Raw genomic sequence first — 17,879 nt, 5'->3', positions numbered from 1 at the left:
GTGAGTAGAATGGAGTATATGGCACCGGCGGAGATTCACGCGGGGGCGTGCGGAAGAATCTGCGGTGGGTTATCCGCTTGGATTCTGTAGTGTGCATGCACTCTTAGAACATAGGGGTGTGAGACACTAGCTATAAAAGAGCAAGCAGACACCAAATCCTTCCATTCTAGGTGGTAAAACCTGGCACCATAGTGGTGGGCACATATCTTTTTATGGGGTCTGTTCTCTACTATGTGCACCCCTGCCAAACCCTGCCCTGCCTCCGATTGATCTTTTGTCTTTCTTCCTCATATGCGGTTTGTCTTGTTACCTACCACCAGCTAATTAGCCACAAGTGGTCGCCATCTGCTATATGATTACATACAGAACGTGTGTCCTTCCCCTTTAACCCCTGTGAGGAGATGGGCACATTCTCTCAGGGAATCTCCAGTCTCTGTTAGCAATGGCCGGCACATAGATAGAGAGAAGACACCAGGAACCATAGTCGGTGCAGGGGTCAAGGCAGGCGGGGTACTGTACTAGTTAGTCAGAGGTCAGGATGGGCAGCAGACAGGTGGAGCTAATCAAATATACAAGACAAAAAAAAACAAAAAAAAACAGTACAAAACACCTTTGCGGAAAGTTGCTCAGTCTCAGGGTCTTATTCCAGGAGCCGATAGGGGCCCGATCAATAATGTAAACGAGCGCCAATCTGCTAGATCGGAGCTCGTTTACTGGGCCTATTCCACGGCCCCATAATCATTTAGCGAGGGCTGCAGGGACATCGTTACTGATGTCCTTGCAGCCCTTGTTTAAACACCATACATTACCTACACATGTTGCAGGTCTTCTCCTGCGCTCCTTCCTCAGCTTCGGTCCTGGAGAGTGATTGGCTGAGCGGTCTGTCAGCTACTGGCCGCACCGAAGCTGCTGCTGCATGGGGGGTCGGGAGGAAGAAGGAGCACAGGAGATGACCTGCAACATGTGTAGGTAATATACAGTATGGTGTTTGTGAGATCGTCGGTCAGTCAGTGTGAGATCATCAGCTGATGACACAATAGATTCGGCTGATTATTGCTCCGTGGAATAGGCCCCTCAGTCTGGACACCATGGAGGCCATATAGGAAGTATTGTGGAGGATAACCACAACTCCGGCGATCACCACTGACATTACAACCAAGCGGTTACACCAAACCATTATCAGCCGGACTTGGCCGATTACTGGCTGTTCCGGGCAATAATCGCTTGGTGTAGTAGGTCATGTTAAAAGGCTAATCATTGTCTTAAAGCATGTTTTAAAAAACGATCACGATAGAGACAGTCTGCTGGCTGCCACTCTCTTCTATGGGCTATCCGGGGTGATCTAAAGATCGTCCGGGTGGCCCCTTCCCCTATGTGCTAAACACATAGAAATGAGGCCGGGAGAGTGTGGTGTCATTACAGCCCGCTGCTTTGTGCTGAATGATGTTACAGGAAAAGCAGACAGGCAATGTATGCAGCAGGTGCTGTTCTTCAACAGCTTTGGGCAGGGATCTGGAAGCATTGCTGGGGAAGGGAGGAAGCCGGTGGGAGGACTGTGACAATGGCAGCGAAAGCAATGCATTCTGGGAATGAATGGTAGCAGGGCCGCCATCAGGAATTTCGGGGCCCCATACAACCAAAGTGTCTGTGGCCCCCACATTAATACAAAAAAAAATAGTGTGTTCGACCCACGCCTTGCTGGGAGGTATAATTTGGTTCAGATCAATTCTAGAGAACTGGCTCATATATCCCATTTTCCCCAGTGGCTTAAAATGTAACCTCTGTTATACAGTTATAAAATTGGTGAAACTAAATGTGAACAAGGTGCAATTTAAATGTCACCATACAGACACTTACTTGTATAGCTGTCTCTTGTGATCTGTATGCAGTGCATTATATTCACCCCTGCAACGTACAATTTATAGCGTGTCTATAAGCCCAGCGGGGCTCATTATGATGGAGACTAAAACTTATACAAGAGTGGGGTAGGGGTTCCCCTGTATTCAGAATGCTATTGAGTTTCGAGGGTCTGGGGGGGCTGTTTGATTTGTATATGTTCACCAATATCCCCCCGGTATGCTCACTAACATAGAATATGTTGATAAGGCTAATATAATGAGGCTGTTCCATGTTAGTGAGCATGTACAAATCACCCCCCCCCCCCCCCCAGGCAGACTAGTTTAGCTCACCCAAGACAGTGATAGCGAATACATGGCGGTGAGAACGCTTTCTAGGAGATCCTGTTTGTGCAGCAGAGGTGTCTTTATCCTGCTCTGCATAGACGGGGCATTGCCTAGCACTCAACAGCATTCTGAATACAGGGGAACCCCTACCCCACTCTTGTATAAGTTTTAGTCTCCATCATAATGAGCCCCGCTGGGCTTGTAGACACGCTATAAATTGTACGTTGCACACATGTATACAGACACCAGCACACATGTATACAGACACCAGCACACATGTATACAGACACCAGCACACATGTATACACACATACAGACACCAGCACACATGTATACAGACACCAGCACACATGTATACAGACACCAGCACACCAGGGCACGATGAAGTTTGAACTTCTGCAACCTGGAGAAATCACCTGATATCACCTGCAGTCCTATGTAACACCACATAACACAGTGGTATCTCTGAGTACAGATAATGTAGTAGATTTCCCCTGCAGTCCTATGTAACAGCACAGATAACACAGTGATATCTCTGAGTATAGATCATGTAGTAGATTTCACCTGCAGTCCTATGTAACAGCACAGATAACACAGTAATATCCCTCTGAGTACAGATAATGTAGATGTCACCTGCAGTCCTATGTAACACCACAGATAACACAGTGATATCTCTGAGTACAGATAATGTAGTAGCTGTCACCTGCAGTCCTATGTAACACCACAGATAACACAGTGATATCTCTGAGTACAGATAATGTAGTAGTCACCTGCAGTCCTATGTAACACAACAGATAACACAGTGATATCTCTGAGTACAGATAATGTAGATGTCACCTGCAGTCCTATGTAACAGCACAGATAACACAGTGATATCTCTGAGTACAGATAATGTAGTAGCTGTCACCTCGGGGCACCCCTACTAAATGATGTTCTACAAAATAAGAAAACCGTCATACAGGGACTCACAGGTGACGTCTTCTTTGATCTGAGGCGTCACTTTCCCTTTTCCTCTCCATCCGGCCAGACCTCCATGATGATTCCTTCCAGATATGTTTCATCTTTTCAGAACCTGCGAGACAAACAATTTAGGCTCCGCACATTTCTAGCAACTTCCTTTCCTTTCTCCCTCCTGTAGGCTCCCATAGTAACTGCACTGTTTGGTGTTATGTGCAGTAAAGCGAGTAGGAATGTGGGATGCCCCCTGTATGTAGGATTCCCTGCTGTGCCCCCATGAACTAATAATGCCCCCAGAGGTACCCCCATGAGCTAATAATGCCCCCAGAGGTGCCCCCATGAACTAATAATGCCCCTAGAGGTACCCCCATACACTAATAATGCCCCCAGAGGTTCCCCATGAACTAATAATGCCCCCAGAGGTGCCCCCATGAGCTAATAAGGCCCCCAGAGGTGCCCCCATGAGCTAATAATGCCCCCAGAGGTGCCCCCATATACTAATAATGCCCCCAGAGGTGCCCCCATGAACTAATAATGTCCCCAGAGGTGCCCCCATATACTAATAATGCCCCAGAGGTGCCCCCATATACTAATAATGCCCCCAGAGGTGCCCCCATACACTAATAATGCCCCCAGAGGTGCCCCCATACACTAATAATGCCCCCAGAGGTGCCCCCTATACTATTAATGCCCCCCAGAGGTGCCCCCATACACTAATAATGCCCCCAGAGGTGCCCCCATGAACTAATAATGCCCCCAGAGGTGCCCCCATGAACTAATAATGCCCCCAGAGGTGCCCCCATATACTAATAATGCCCCCAGAGGTGCCCCCATACAATAATAATGCCCCCAGAGGTGCCCCCATATACTAATAATGCCCCCAGAGGTGCCCCCATACACTAATAATGCCCCCAGAGGTGCCCCCATACAATAATAATGCCCCCAGAGGTGCCCCCATATACTAATAATGCCCCCAGAGGTGCCCCCATACACTAATAATGCCCCCAGAGGTGCCCCCTATACTATTAATGCCCCCCAGAGGTGCCCCCATACACTAATAATGCCCCCAGAGGTGCCCCCATGAACTAATAATGCCCCAGAGGTGCCCCCATGAACTAATAATGCCCCCAGAGGTGCCCCCATATACTAATAATGCCCCCAGAGGTGCCCCCATACACTTATAATGTCCCAGAGGTGCCCCCATATACTAATAATGCCCCCAGAGGTGCCCCCATATACTAATAATGCCCCCAGAGGTGCCCCCATATACTAATAATGCCCCCAGAGGTGCCCTTAAAAAAAAAAAAACATCCTACTCACCTAATCTGCGCTGTGTAGCTGCAGGCAGCAGCTCTTCCTCCTCTTCTGGCCTCCCATAGGCTGCTGGTATAAAGTGCCGGCAGCCTATGGGAGAGAATACAGGAGGAGGACGCTGACAGGTCCTTCTCCTGTATTCTGATCGCTTTAATGTTCCGCCCGCTCAATGTGCTCAATGTGCGGGCGGAACATCGAAGCGATCAGTGCATCCCGAGAAGCTGCGCGACCGCAGCTTCTCGGGATGCTCAAAAACAGGTGGCAAGGGAGGCTGTGCGGGCCCCCCTAGCGTAGCAGACGGGGGGCGGCGGCCGGCGGGCCCGGCGCCCCCCCCCATGTCTCTTAGGGTCCGGGCCCCATACGTCAGTACCACTTGTACTGCCCTATCAGCGGCCCTGAATGGTAGTACTGAGTAACCGCCCAACCAAAATGGACAAAAACGGATTGTTGGTGGTTTCAGAACTGGAGCAGGCAGGTAAGCAATGCTATATGCTTCTGCAGTACATTTATGTATTAACCTAACGCTGTAATACACCTCTAATATACTCGGAACAGGGGGGACCCGGGTCTAATTTGGATAAATGCACATTACACAGATTGGCAGAAGAGAAATGTACAAAGAGAATATACAGTACAAGCAAAGTAGAGGCCATTTATCACAGCTCATCTACACACTATGGGAATCTTCTAGCCTGAATATGTTGTTGTTGTTTTTTTTTTTTTATAGTCGGCAGTACCTTCTACACTTTCCTCATTAAAGGAGAAGTCCAGCGAAATTTTTTTATAAAGTATTGTATTGCCCCCAAAAGTAACACAAATCCTCAATATACAATTATTACGGGAAATGTTTATAAAGTGCTTTTTTTCCTGCACTTACTACTGCATCACGGCTTCACTTCCTGGATAACATGGTGATGTTACTTCCTGGATAACATGGTGATGTCACTTCCTGGATAACATGGTGATGTCACTTCCTGGATAACATGGTGATGTCACTTCCTGGATACCATGGTGTCACTTCCTGGATAACATGATGATGTCACTTCCTGGATAACATGGAGATGTCACTTCCTGGATAACATGGTAATGTCACTTCCTGGATAAAATGGTGATGTCACGACCCGACTCTCAGAACTGTGTGGGCTGTGGCTGCTGGAGAGGATGATGGCAGGGGGACACTGAGGGACACAGGGCACTGGAGGAACACTGAGCATCCCCCTGCCATAATCCTCTCTAGCAGCCAAAGCCCACACAGTTCTGAAAGTCGGTTCGTGACATCACCATGTTATCCAGGAAGTGACATCACCATGTTATCCAGGAAGTGACATTTCCATGTTATCCAGGAAGTGACATCATGTTATCCAGGAAGTGACATCACCGTGTCATCCAGGAAGTGACATCACCATGTTATCCAGGAAGTGACATCACCATGTTATCCAGGAAGTGAAGCCTTGATGCAGTAGTAAGTGCAGGGAAAAAAGCCCTTTATGTGCATTTACCGCAATAAGTGTATATTGATGTTTTTTTTTCACTTTTGGGGGGGCGATACAATACTTCAATAAAAATTATCACTTGATTTCTCCTTTAACATCAATGGGGAAAGTGAAACCAAAATCTGCACAAAATCTGCACACATTGTTCCTGCAGATTTTCCTATGAATTTGCAGGTTTACAATAAATCGGTCTCGTGTGCATTTATCCTGATACAAGACTTGAAGCAATAGCAACAATTCAGCTTCTTCCTCCATCGGGGACTTTGTTGGGAAGAACATTTTATAAATATCTTTGGATGCTATGAAGGACGGTTTCTCTGGGAGCCTATAAAACATGTCATAGGCCACTTTTCATACCGTTGCTCAGTGTTGAACAGGGCAAAGATGTGTTTGCTGGACATGAAGCCTTTTTCCACATCGCGGACTTTCAGATTGTCCAAAGGTAGCATGTACTTCTTCTCTTTTTCCTACACGGAAAGATGAAGCAAAAACATACCAATAAGCTTGGATACAGTAGAGGTCTCACATGGTGCCAGCATTGCGCAGCATTACTTCCTTCACCTCAATTAAACCTAAATGAGCCTGGCAGCTGGAAAGGTCTGTTTGCAAGTCAAGGAATATCTGAGAAAGCACAGTGCCACCGGCCTGAGAGATCATGAATAAATGCATTATACGCTGTTCTCATGACTGCGAGCGTGAACTTTTCCTGGACTCCAGAAGGCCCGTAGTACTTATCAATTAGAAGTCCCAAATCGAAGAATATATTAGACTGTCTGTCACATGGTGCAACCCATTCACTCACCCAAGTCATCAAAGACGTCTTCCCTCCATTATTAATGGGGAATTCTGGTGCTATTATAATGTTATCACTTATAGTACTGGCTTCAGTGTGTTTTTGCATGATTTACTCCTGACAGGAAGTTGTGTAGTCTTCTAATTTTCATTGTTGTGTTGTCTCAGCAGCTCCCCAGCTCTTCCCTCTCATCCAAGACAAAACATTTGTTTCAGATGTCTTGTCTCTGACTTCTACCCCCACCCCCTTGAGTAATGTCATCGGAGCACCAAAGTACTTGAGTGCTCGCTACTCGAGTCCAGTATTTATCAATGCTCGATTGTTGGTAACGATCCCCATTGAAAACATTGAGAGACTTGAGTATTTAACAAGGTGTCCACTACTCGAAAGAGCGGAGGGCACCTGGCTAATCTGAAAGTGACAGTCTTAAGTTAACCCCCTGGGGACCAGACCCTGGTGGGGGTGGGGGGGGATCGGGAAAGTATACTTACCACTCCGGTCTTCCATCTGTCTTCACTATCACTGTTCAGCCAATCAGCAACTAAGGTGGGACACCTATGCGTCTCATGTGGTCTAAATTGCACTTGTCACGGTCTCTAATCACTAAATTGCACTTGTCACGGCCTCTAATAATCTGGAAGGTCGGGTCTCCATGGATACATAGACACAATCAGATGACAATGCATTTATTGCTTGACTGCATCCATTATCCATTATTGTCCTTGTATCCATAGACACCTAACCTTCTGGATTAAAAGAGGATCTAGCTGCTGATCTGGAAGGGCTGATCGTGACAGGCTGCGGAAATGCATTATGCTCAGCAGCCTTTCAACAAACTTTTTGTTCATGTGCACTAGAGATGAGCGAACCGGTTTTGCCGGTATGGGATCCGGTTCAGATTTTTCCAAAAGTCCGAGTTCGGCCGAGTTCGGATTTTTGGAAGTCCGCTACGAATTTTTTCTTTTTCTTGCTTTCTAAAATGGCAGCCGCCATTTTAGAAAACAGGAAATGTTCCGGGCAGGAAAAGCGCTTTCCCATGATGCCCGGAACACATCCAATCAGCAGGGATCTTGCACTAGCCCACCCCTTGTGTGACGTCAGTATTGCTTTAAGAGAAGCGGTCACATGACCGCACGACACAGTCTGCAGAGAGAGAGGAAGGAGACTGTTATCAGTGCACAGAGCTCGTCAGTGACAAAACGCTGCTGCTGTACTGAGAAGATATTGTACAAAAGCAAAGACCAAAAGATTATTAGAAAAGCGGAGAGGAGAAACATATAGTGATTGAGAGAGAAAAATAGAGAGGGCGAAAGATAGATAGATTAGGCATAGGAGAGCAAAGGGTGCACAGAACAAAAACGTGTTATACAGATATATAAGTACTATACTGTCATCCTTGCGAGAGAGTATATGACATACGTGTTATCCTAAGACACAAATATATCTCGTGCATGTGTGTAGAATAAAACTAAAAAAAAAATGCTATACAGATTTACAAGTACTATAGTTGGACCCTTGCGAGAGTGTAGTGGAGAGACTGCTCCTTCACTGCATTTGTGACCTTTTTCCTGCATAGACCCTGTAATGGTGAATATTCTAAAAAGTCTAAAAAAAAAAATGACTTTGAGATATTGAAAAGATAAAGATGTTACTGACATGTGGAGCCCTAAATTCAACAAATACACTACCCCCGTATCATATAGATGCTTTAAACTAAACTAAATTCGGTCGAACCGAACTCTTCAAAAAAATCCGGAAGTCCGGTCGGAACGAACTTTTAAAAAGTTCGCTCATCTCTATTGTGCACCTGAGCAGCATGAAGTACTCACTCAAGTATCGAGTACTTTTAAATTGCCTGATACTCAAGCGAATACTATACTCAATAGAGCATGCTCGCTTATCTCTAGTCATCGGCTCTGCCCAGCTAATACAGCCTATATTACAATCTCCTTGTCATATACATATGGTTGTGCCATCAAAATTAATATGATGGGGGTCCAATTCCTGGCACTTGCTAACTTCTTTATACATCTGTCTGCAGTTCTCTATATTTCGCGCCATTCCAAGATGACGGTATTAATGTATAAGCTGAAACATTAGATGCTTATTCCAGTCCACGTCAGGGACGAGCAGCTCAGCCAGGATTGTGGACGGCCAGGCATATCTCAGAGCTGTACCAGAGACGTCTGGAAAACAAAGTAACCAAAACCTGCCCTGAACAAGACTTCAACCCTGCAGAATATAACAAGGAAGAAGATCCGAACAAGCCACAAAAGCCACAAGTGTCCTACACGTGTACTGTGGGCTAAAGGAGAATGGGAAGACATGATGAATCCTGGTAACCCCATGTTCGTAAAACTACTAAAACTACTCTATCATTTATACAACCCAGGCCAACCTGACGGAGGAACAGCTTGTTTACCACCTCTTGTTGCTCACTTTTTTTGTTGCATTTTTAAGCCTTTAATTATTATGTTGTTGTTTTTTTGTTTTTGTTTTTTTTTGCTGTGTTTCTATATCTCAGGCTGGATGTATTTTTACATCTATTTTTATAGCTGCAAGTTCTAGCCCAGCCACAGCCTGATGACTGGAACCGATAATTGTCGGGTTACGTTCAACAAATTTAGTTGAGTGTATGAGTGTCGGACCACAACCAAACTGAGGGCAAGAGTGGTGCTGTTCAGGGGCGTAACTACCACCATAGCAAACATAGCGACTGCTACAGGGCCCACTGCTGCAATACACTGGGCCCCCTGACCCATCATTATTTGCAGTGCCCGGCGGCCAAGCAGGGCATTAAGGGTGCTGTATATATCCTGACGAGCACTTCCAGTTAAATGTTAAAGGTTATGACTACACTTGATGGATTTGGGGTCAGTCGGGGGGGATCAAAAGTTTGCAATGGGGCCCAGCCATTTCTAGTTACACCCCTGGAAAGAAAACAGCCATGTTATTATAAGCCTAGATAACCCCTTTAAGATTCACCAATCAGTATGTTCTGAAGGAAACTGGAGTACACAAAGGAATCCAACATGAGCACGGGGAGAACATAAAACTCCAGGCAGATGGTATCCTTGAAGGGATTTGGACCCAGAACTCAGGGGGCAATAGTGCTAACCATAATCCGATGGACGCATACAGTTGTATGGTAATCGCTTTACTTTAGAGAGATGCTACGCAGTAAGCCAGGGGAGGGGAACCTCCAGCCCACATCCGGCCCCTGAGACCTCCCGCAGCTCCCCTGTGGTGCGCGCCGCTCTGGAGGAGGAAGGAGCCGGCGCACACAGCATCCTCCGGTGTCTGTGACAGCTGCCGGCCACCAGAGACATGCCTGATGGGGGTTAACTAGGCCACCAGGGACATGCCTAATGGGGGTTAACTAGGCCACCAGGGATATGCCTGATGGAGGGTTAACTAGGCCACCAGGGATATGCCTGATGGAGGGTTAACTAGGCCACCAGGGATATGCCTGATGGGGGTTAACTAGGCCACCAGGGACATGCCTGATGGGGGTTAACTAGGCCACCAGGGACATGCCTGATGGGGGTTAACTAGGCCACCAGGGACATGCCTAATGGGGGTTAACTAGGCCACCAGGGATATGCCTGATGGAGGGTTAACTAGGCCACCAGGGACATGCCTAATGGGGGTTAACTAGGCCACCAGGGATATGCCTGATGGAGGGTTAACTAGGTCACCAGGGACATGCCTGATGGGGGTTAACTAGGCCACCAGGGACATGCCTGATGGGGGTTAACTAGGCCACCAGGGACATGCCTGATGGGGGTTAACTAGGCCACCAGGGACATCCCTGATGGGGGTTAACTAGGCCACAGGGGATATGCCTGATGGAGGGTTAAATAGGCCACCAGGGACATGCCTGATGGGGGTTAACTAGGCCACCAGGGACATGCCTGATGGGGGTTAACTAGGCCTACCAGAGGCATCACTGGGGGGGTTAACTACAATAGCAGGGGCATCACTGGGGGTTAACTACAATAGCAGGGGCACTAGGGGAACAATACTTTGCCTTGCCCTGGGTGCTGCAAACCCACGCTACTAACTGCCGCACACGGTATGCGGCCCTCGAATGATTTTATTAATGCCCGACCGGCCCTCGACATGAAAAAGGTTCCCCACCCCTGCAGTAAGCAGTGGGTGCTCTATCCCCTTGCTGGTTACAATAGACTTTGTAGTACAACACAGAACAATGGTTTAGTGAAGCTGTACATTTTTCTATGTATTCTACCCCCTCCATCTGGTCATGGGCCCTTTTTATATTCATAAGCACGTCGAAATGTGCTCAAAGCTAATAGGTCGACCCACAGTTTTACCTTCCTGGATTCTTCCAGGAATTACCGGGTATGGTGGGGAGGAAAAAATTTGGGATCTGGTGAGAAACATGGGGCATGACTTACATCTGACTGCTGAGGCCAGTGACTGGCTGTGGCATCATCTATGGGGAGCACTTTCACCAGAGGACTGTAGCACTGGACAGAGAAGGTTACTATAGTAGGTTCTTTTTTTCTTTTTTTTTTTACACATATTCATAGGTCCTATGAGATTGGATCTAAGGAAGATCAGCACGATCTCACAATATGTTCTCTGTTACCACCAAAAAAGGAGAACTCTATGGTTTGGTCCCAGTTCTGCCGCACTTCTCTATGCTACATTTTCTCCTACCTGTTCTTCTATCCTACTGAAATTCAACCCATTGTCTGGGAGGGAAGGAAAATTCCACCATGTGCCCCATTTAGGAGGAGAGCAGAAGATGGTGACCAAAGCTCTTCTTTTTGGATGCAAGATAGAGATGAGCGCAACTGGAACATGCTTGTGTCCGATCTTCTGGCATTTGATTACTGGTGGCTGAAAACGTTTAATGCAATCCAAGGGAGTCAAGGAAAACATGGATACAACCTATGGCTGTATCCATATTTTCAAGGACTTCCTAGGGCTGCATTCAACTTCTTCAGCCAGATATTTAAATGCTGAAAGATCGGACACAAGCATGTTCCAGTTGCGCTCATCTCTAATGCAGGATACATCCAGGCTTTTCACTTTTGAAACCCTGGATTGAAGCCCTACTGAACAGAGGATGTAACATCAATAGTCCTTGTATCATATAGTGTATACACCTTTATCAATCTACATAGGTTGGCACCCTGATATTACCCTGGTAATATATACACACATAGAGGACAACTCCGGGCAGGATGATGTAAAGGTGCTCTCACCTCCCAGGCTCCAGTGCTGATGCCGCGTACCACCGCTCCAGTCCCCCGGCCGCTTCCTGGTTACAGAGGGGATTTGGGTCGTGATGAGTCAAGGCTGCTCAGCCAGTCAGGGGCCGAGGCTGGACCCTGTTATGGCTGCGTGACCCTGACACGTCAATACTAGAGATGAGCAAACCGGTTTGCCCGGTATGGGATCCGGTTCAGATTTTTCCAAAAGTCTGAGTCCGGTCGGATTCGGATTTTTGGAAGTCTGCTCCGAATTTTTTTCCCTTGCTTTCTAAAACGGCAGCCACCATTTTAAAAAGCAGGAAGTGTTCTGGGCAGGAAAAGCGCTTCCCCATGATGCCCGCAACACATCCAATCAGCAGGGATGTTGCACTAGCCCACCCCCTGTGTGACGTCGGTATTGCTTTAAGAGGAGCGGTCACATGACCGCACTACGCAGTCTGCGGAAGAAGAGAGAGGAAGGAGACTATTAGCAGTGCACGTAGCTCGTCAGTGACAAAATGCTGCTGTACGCTGCTGTACTACTGAATACTGAGAAGATATTGAACAAAAGCAAAGACAAAAAGATTGTTCGGAAAGCGGAGAGGAGAAACATATAGTGATTGAGAGAGAAAAATAGAGAGGGCGAAAGATAGATTAGGCATAGGACAGCAAAGGGTGCACAGAACAAAAACGTGCTATACAGATATACGAGTACTACACTGTCACCCTTGCGACAGTGTATATGACATAGGTGTTTTCCTGAGGCACAAATATATACCTTGTTCATGTGTGTAGAATAAAACTAAAAAAAAAAGTGGTATACAGATAAACAAGTACTATAGTTGGACCTTTTTTCTGCATAGACCCTGTAATGGTGAACTTCCTGCATAGACCCTGTAATGGTGAGTTTCCTGCATAGACCCTGTAATGGTGAGTTTCCTGCATAGACCCTGTAATGGTGAACTTCCTGCATAGACCCTGTAATGGTGAGTTTCCTGCATAGACCCTGTAATGGTGAGTTTCCTGCATAGACCCTGTAATGGTGAGTTTCCTGCATAGACCCTGTAATGGTGAGTTTTGAAGTCTAAAAAAAAAAAAAAATGACTTTGAGATATTGAAAAGATAATGATGTTACTGACATGTGGAGCCCTAAATTCAACCAAATACACTACCCCCGTATCATATAGATGCTTTAAACTACGAAATCCAAAGAAATACGAAATTCGGTTGAACCGAACTTTTCAAAAAAATCTGGAAGTCAGTTCGGATTGAACTTTTGAAAAGTTCGCTCATCTTCAGTCACGACCCGAGTCCCCTCTCTAACCAGGATGTGGCCGGGGACCCGGGGGACTGGAGAGGCGGTATGTGACATCAGCGCTGGAGTTGGGGAGGTGAGAGCATATTATTTCTTTTAGCCCCCCTCCTCTTCGTCACCTTTACAAAAATTCACTCTGCCTGTAGTTGTCCTTTAATCCATAGGGTACTCTACTGATTTGTGGTACATGTTACCCTATGAGGGCTCCTTCTTCTCTCCTTCATCCTAATTTGTTAGGCGCCATTCGGGACAAGGACTGATGTAAATGGTTGCGGGATAGATAGTATATAAGCAACATATAGAAAGAAAAAAGTTTCTGCCATCTCTCTATTGCATGAGCTACCCTGTCCGATGAACCAGTCTAGTACATGCCGCAATGCCAAAGCAAACATCGTCTCATCTGCGGTCTGTAAATAGGCTGTATACGGCCACTAATGCATTTACATTCTACAGTATATTTGCTTAGTCGAAATGTTACAATCTCTGCGGACTCCAATATACGGAACCAAATACTATAACTCAGTGACACAAAATACTATATGCGCCATTGCAATAAATCTGTATTTTATACACAGGATATGGCTTCGCCCAAGACCCGTTACTTATATACTGAGCCAGATTTCCCTTACATTTACCTTGAAGATAATATCCAGGTCTGAGGTCTTAAAAACAGGGATGTTAAAAGGTTAAATGGATCCTTAAGCTTCCCCCCCCCCCCTTCATTGGCAGCAGAAGTCCCATTAATCATCATCTATAAACAATCGTCGCCATGGAAACGTTTGTATATACATTTTTAATGGGTAAAAAAGAAGCAGATTTGAGTTTTTCTTTTCTTTTCTTTTTTTTACTTGCAGGAATAATGATTTCCAGGTTTGGCATTTCCTGTTCAAACGTTTGGCTTAATGCGGAGCCCCTGGCTATGCCTCGGGGCCCCTCACTTCTTCCAGACGTCCTCAGCTGGCTAAGAACTTTGTCCCCCACACCCACCCCTGTCAGTGCTGTTTTATCATTATGTCTGGATGTGATATTCCTGGCAGACTTTAGATTGCACAAAAAAAAAAAAGTTTGCAGCTTTAACTCCTTCCATGTTTGCCTTCTCTTATACACAGGGACTCGTGCCGATGCGGATACAAACCTTTTCTATGCATTGTACGAAACCAAGTTTTAAAAAAAAGATTTTAAACCTCTTTTTTGCAGACTTTTGGGAAAAGACGTCACTACAAGAAGTGACAGGAAGTGGCTAACTGCAGTGCGCTACATCAGAGCACGTCCCTCCTAGTCCTCTAAATACTATATCACCAACAAGGATAGCGGCCGCTGCTCATCCTTCCTCGTACTACTGCTACAAACTGCATAAAACACACCATAAAACTCCATCTGATAGGACTCCATAAAAGCCAAGCCTTAATCTTAGTCTTACTAATTCCTGTGTGTTGTCCTAAGCTTTATATGTTGCAATATCCATCATGAAAGGCAGGAAATACTTTTTTGTCTTCTTGTGCTCCCCCCCCCCCCCCCCCCCCGCCACCTAGAAGATTCAGGAATCTAGTGTAAAGTAATTTCGAAACTTTCAATAGTTACGATGGACAGTGGCCATTCGGTAGGTGTTACTTGTGCACCTTCAGGAGACAAAACCTTCAATGGTTAATCTGGTCGTGTTTGTTTGTCGGAGGGGGGGGGGGTAATGAATCTTATGTGTCTGTCGCCCAAGGAGCTATGTGTTTATAGCGCTATTTGCATCTTGTACAGAATTGTATTTTCGGGGAAAAACGCCTTGATGTACGGGCGGTGCATGTGTCCTGACTGCAGGCATCCAACAGCCCCTAGTGCACACAGAATACCAAACGTTTCACCCCTTACACGAATATAAGATGAGTAGCTGCAAAAACAACTTCAAGGAGAATAGCCTCCAACTTTCAGCATCGTATAACACAACGATACAATGCAAACTTTACGAACGTTCTATGTATTGGTCATCGATCGAGGTGATCAAAGGGTAAGGAGGTTCTACAACTGAGCAATACGAGACTATAAAAAACACTGGTCACTGGTCTTAGGGCCCTATTACACAGGACCAATGTCGTGCGGAAAATCTACACGTTTAAGCGATAATCGTTCCATGTAATTGCAGGCAAAGATCGAAAAATCGTTTGCGTGTCGTTGATTGTTGATTTAGATCTGACCCTAAAATCATCGTTAATCGTTTGCTAACCGTTCAGTGTAATTACACATTGTTCATTCTCTTGCTGAGATCAGGTGGAGTAAACGATTTTAGTAACGTCTAACATTCGACCGACTAGCGTTCCGTGTAATTTGGTGAACGATTTCAGGTTAACGTTAAACTATCAATAATTGTTAAAAATCACTTCGTCTAATAGGATCCTTAGAGACTTGAAGAATAACATGGGGTTTTCTTATTCTGGACTTCATAGACATTTTTCTGAATTATATGCCAGAACATTACTATTATGTACCCAGATCTTTATCTTTTTTAAAAAAAAAACATGTATTTAAAATAAATTATAAAAATGTTCACGTAACAGAAAACACTGGACGTTTGAAATGTTAAAATCGTAATATCGTTAACAGTTCTTTCTATAATTTTTTTTTAAATAAAAAGGAAGACATTACAAAAATTGGAGAAAAGTCGACTCTCTTCATTATGGATTTCTACATTTTCCCCGAATTTTTACCCTTCGGTATCTAAGTAATTTGAGCCAATGATAGTGTCTTGACTGCTTTTGCCACAAGCAAACATCTGCCGTAGGTTTCATCCATAACACAGTAGCAAGCGGGGTCATTTAGTGGCACGAGACGGACTTCTCGGAGTCTGTGTTTACTTTATTACTAAGAACATCAAATCATAGAAGCAGGCAATATCTTGCTGGCCGGGCTCCTCGGTCGTCTCTCCCCTTCACCGTTGCGTTATCGTATATATAGGTTGTACTATATTCGCTTGTTTATTTTTCTAATGCCTCTGCTGCCTGTTCCAGCTCAGGACGGAAAGCATATATTATGTCTCCAGCTACCTTGCAGAATGTCAAATACTTCACCCTAAATAATCTCCATTCTGTAGCCCATTCAACATAAACTGGTTTCTCAATATTATAAGGTTGCGACAAAAATAGCAATTCCCTTAAATTTCATTTTATATGAAGCATTGATGGCAACTGGAAACAATGTGATTTTTCCGATTGTCTGGCAGAATATTGGACCTTTTTATGCCTGGTAGGCACTGGGCATAGTTGCATAGAGGTTGAAAACACAAGTCTAGTCTATAACCCTACTGTGTTAATTACGAAGAAGGGAAAACCCCTTATGGGCAAATGCCAATAGCCCCATACTATCAAAATTCCAGCTCTAGAAATCTAGGACCCATAACGTGTAACCCAAGTAACTAGAGCATAGAGTTATATTCAAGATGCTAATGCGTTTCAGGAGTAAAGCTGTGATCAAAAACTTTAACTTTTAATATTTCATTTTTCTTAAATAAAAAACATCCAGGCCTCTCCTGACCGTGATCTGTGAGTCGTCTTTATCTCTGTTACCAATCTGCATTCTCTGCTACAAAAACGATATTGATAACATAGAACAGGTCCAAAGACAGGCTACAAAAATGGTGGAGGGTGTAAAACATCAGGAAAAACTTAAAGAACTAAAGCTGTATAGTCTGGAGGGAAGAAGGGCAACGAGGACATGATGGAAACCTTTGTATATGTTACAGGAGGAAGAAGGGAAATGGGGGACATGATGGAAACTTTTATATATGTTACAGGAGGAAGAAGGGAAAGGGGGACATGATGGAAACCTTTATATTTGTTACAGGAGGAAGAAGGGAAAGGGGGACATGATGGAAACCTTTATATATGTTACAGGAGGAAGAAGGGAAAGGAGGAACATGATGGAAACCTTTATATATGTTACAAGAGGAAGAAGGGAAAGGGACATGATGGAAACCTTTATATATGTTACAAGAGGAAGAAGGGAAAGGGACATGATGGAAACCTTTATATATGTTATAGGTGGATGAAGGGAAATGGGGGACATGTAAAGATATCAAAATTGCACTAATAAAGAAAACCTGTAAGGCTGCAGATTTTGGTAGTGAGTATTCTGCATATGGAGTGGTTATACAGGCAGAGAAGCCTATGGAGTGGTGGATACAGGCAGAGAAGCCTATGGAGTGGTGGATACAGGCAGAGAAGCCTATGGAGTGGTGGATACAGGCAGAGAAGCCTATGGAGTGGTGGATACAGACAGAGAAGCCTACAGAGTGGTGGATACAGGCAGAGAAGCCTATAGAGTGGTGGATACAGGCAGGGAAGCCTATAGAGTGGTGGATACAGGCAGGGAAGCCTATAGAGTGGTGGATGCCGACTGGGAAGCCTATATAGTGGTGGATACAGGCAAGGAAGCCTATGGAGTGGTGGATACAGGCAGAGAAGCCTATGGAGTGGTGGATACAGGCAGAGAAGCCTATGGAGTGGTGGATACAGGCAGAGAAGCCTATGGAGTGGTGGATACAGGCAGGGAAGCCTATGGAGTGGCTATAGAGGCAGAGAAGCCTATAGAGTGGTGGATACAGGCAGGGAAGCCTACGGA

The 17,879-nt window shown here is 45.3% G+C and overlaps 1 protein-coding gene across 1 annotated transcript in view; it reads right to left on the bottom strand.

Moving 5' to 3' along the window:
• DNM3 (dynamin 3) overlaps positions 1–17,879 on the bottom strand; it is a 143,844-nt gene that overhangs the window by 46,837 nt on the left and 79,128 nt on the right. Inside the window, exon 13 of the mRNA XM_069967985.1 lies at positions 6,305–6,414. Within this exon, the coding sequence (XP_069824086.1) occupies positions 6,305–6,414 (110 nt within the window). The remainder of the gene's footprint in view (positions 1–6,304; positions 6,415–17,879) is intronic.

The sequence above is a fragment of the Dendropsophus ebraccatus genome, chromosome 4, assembly GCF_027789765.1.
Source record: "Dendropsophus ebraccatus isolate aDenEbr1 chromosome 4, aDenEbr1.pat, whole genome shotgun sequence".
In the NCBI taxonomy this organism is placed as follows: Eukaryota; Metazoa; Chordata; class Amphibia; order Anura; family Hylidae; genus Dendropsophus; species Dendropsophus ebraccatus.
Note: the sequence above shows the minus strand (reverse complement) of the source record. Positions and strands in the feature narration are given on the sequence as shown.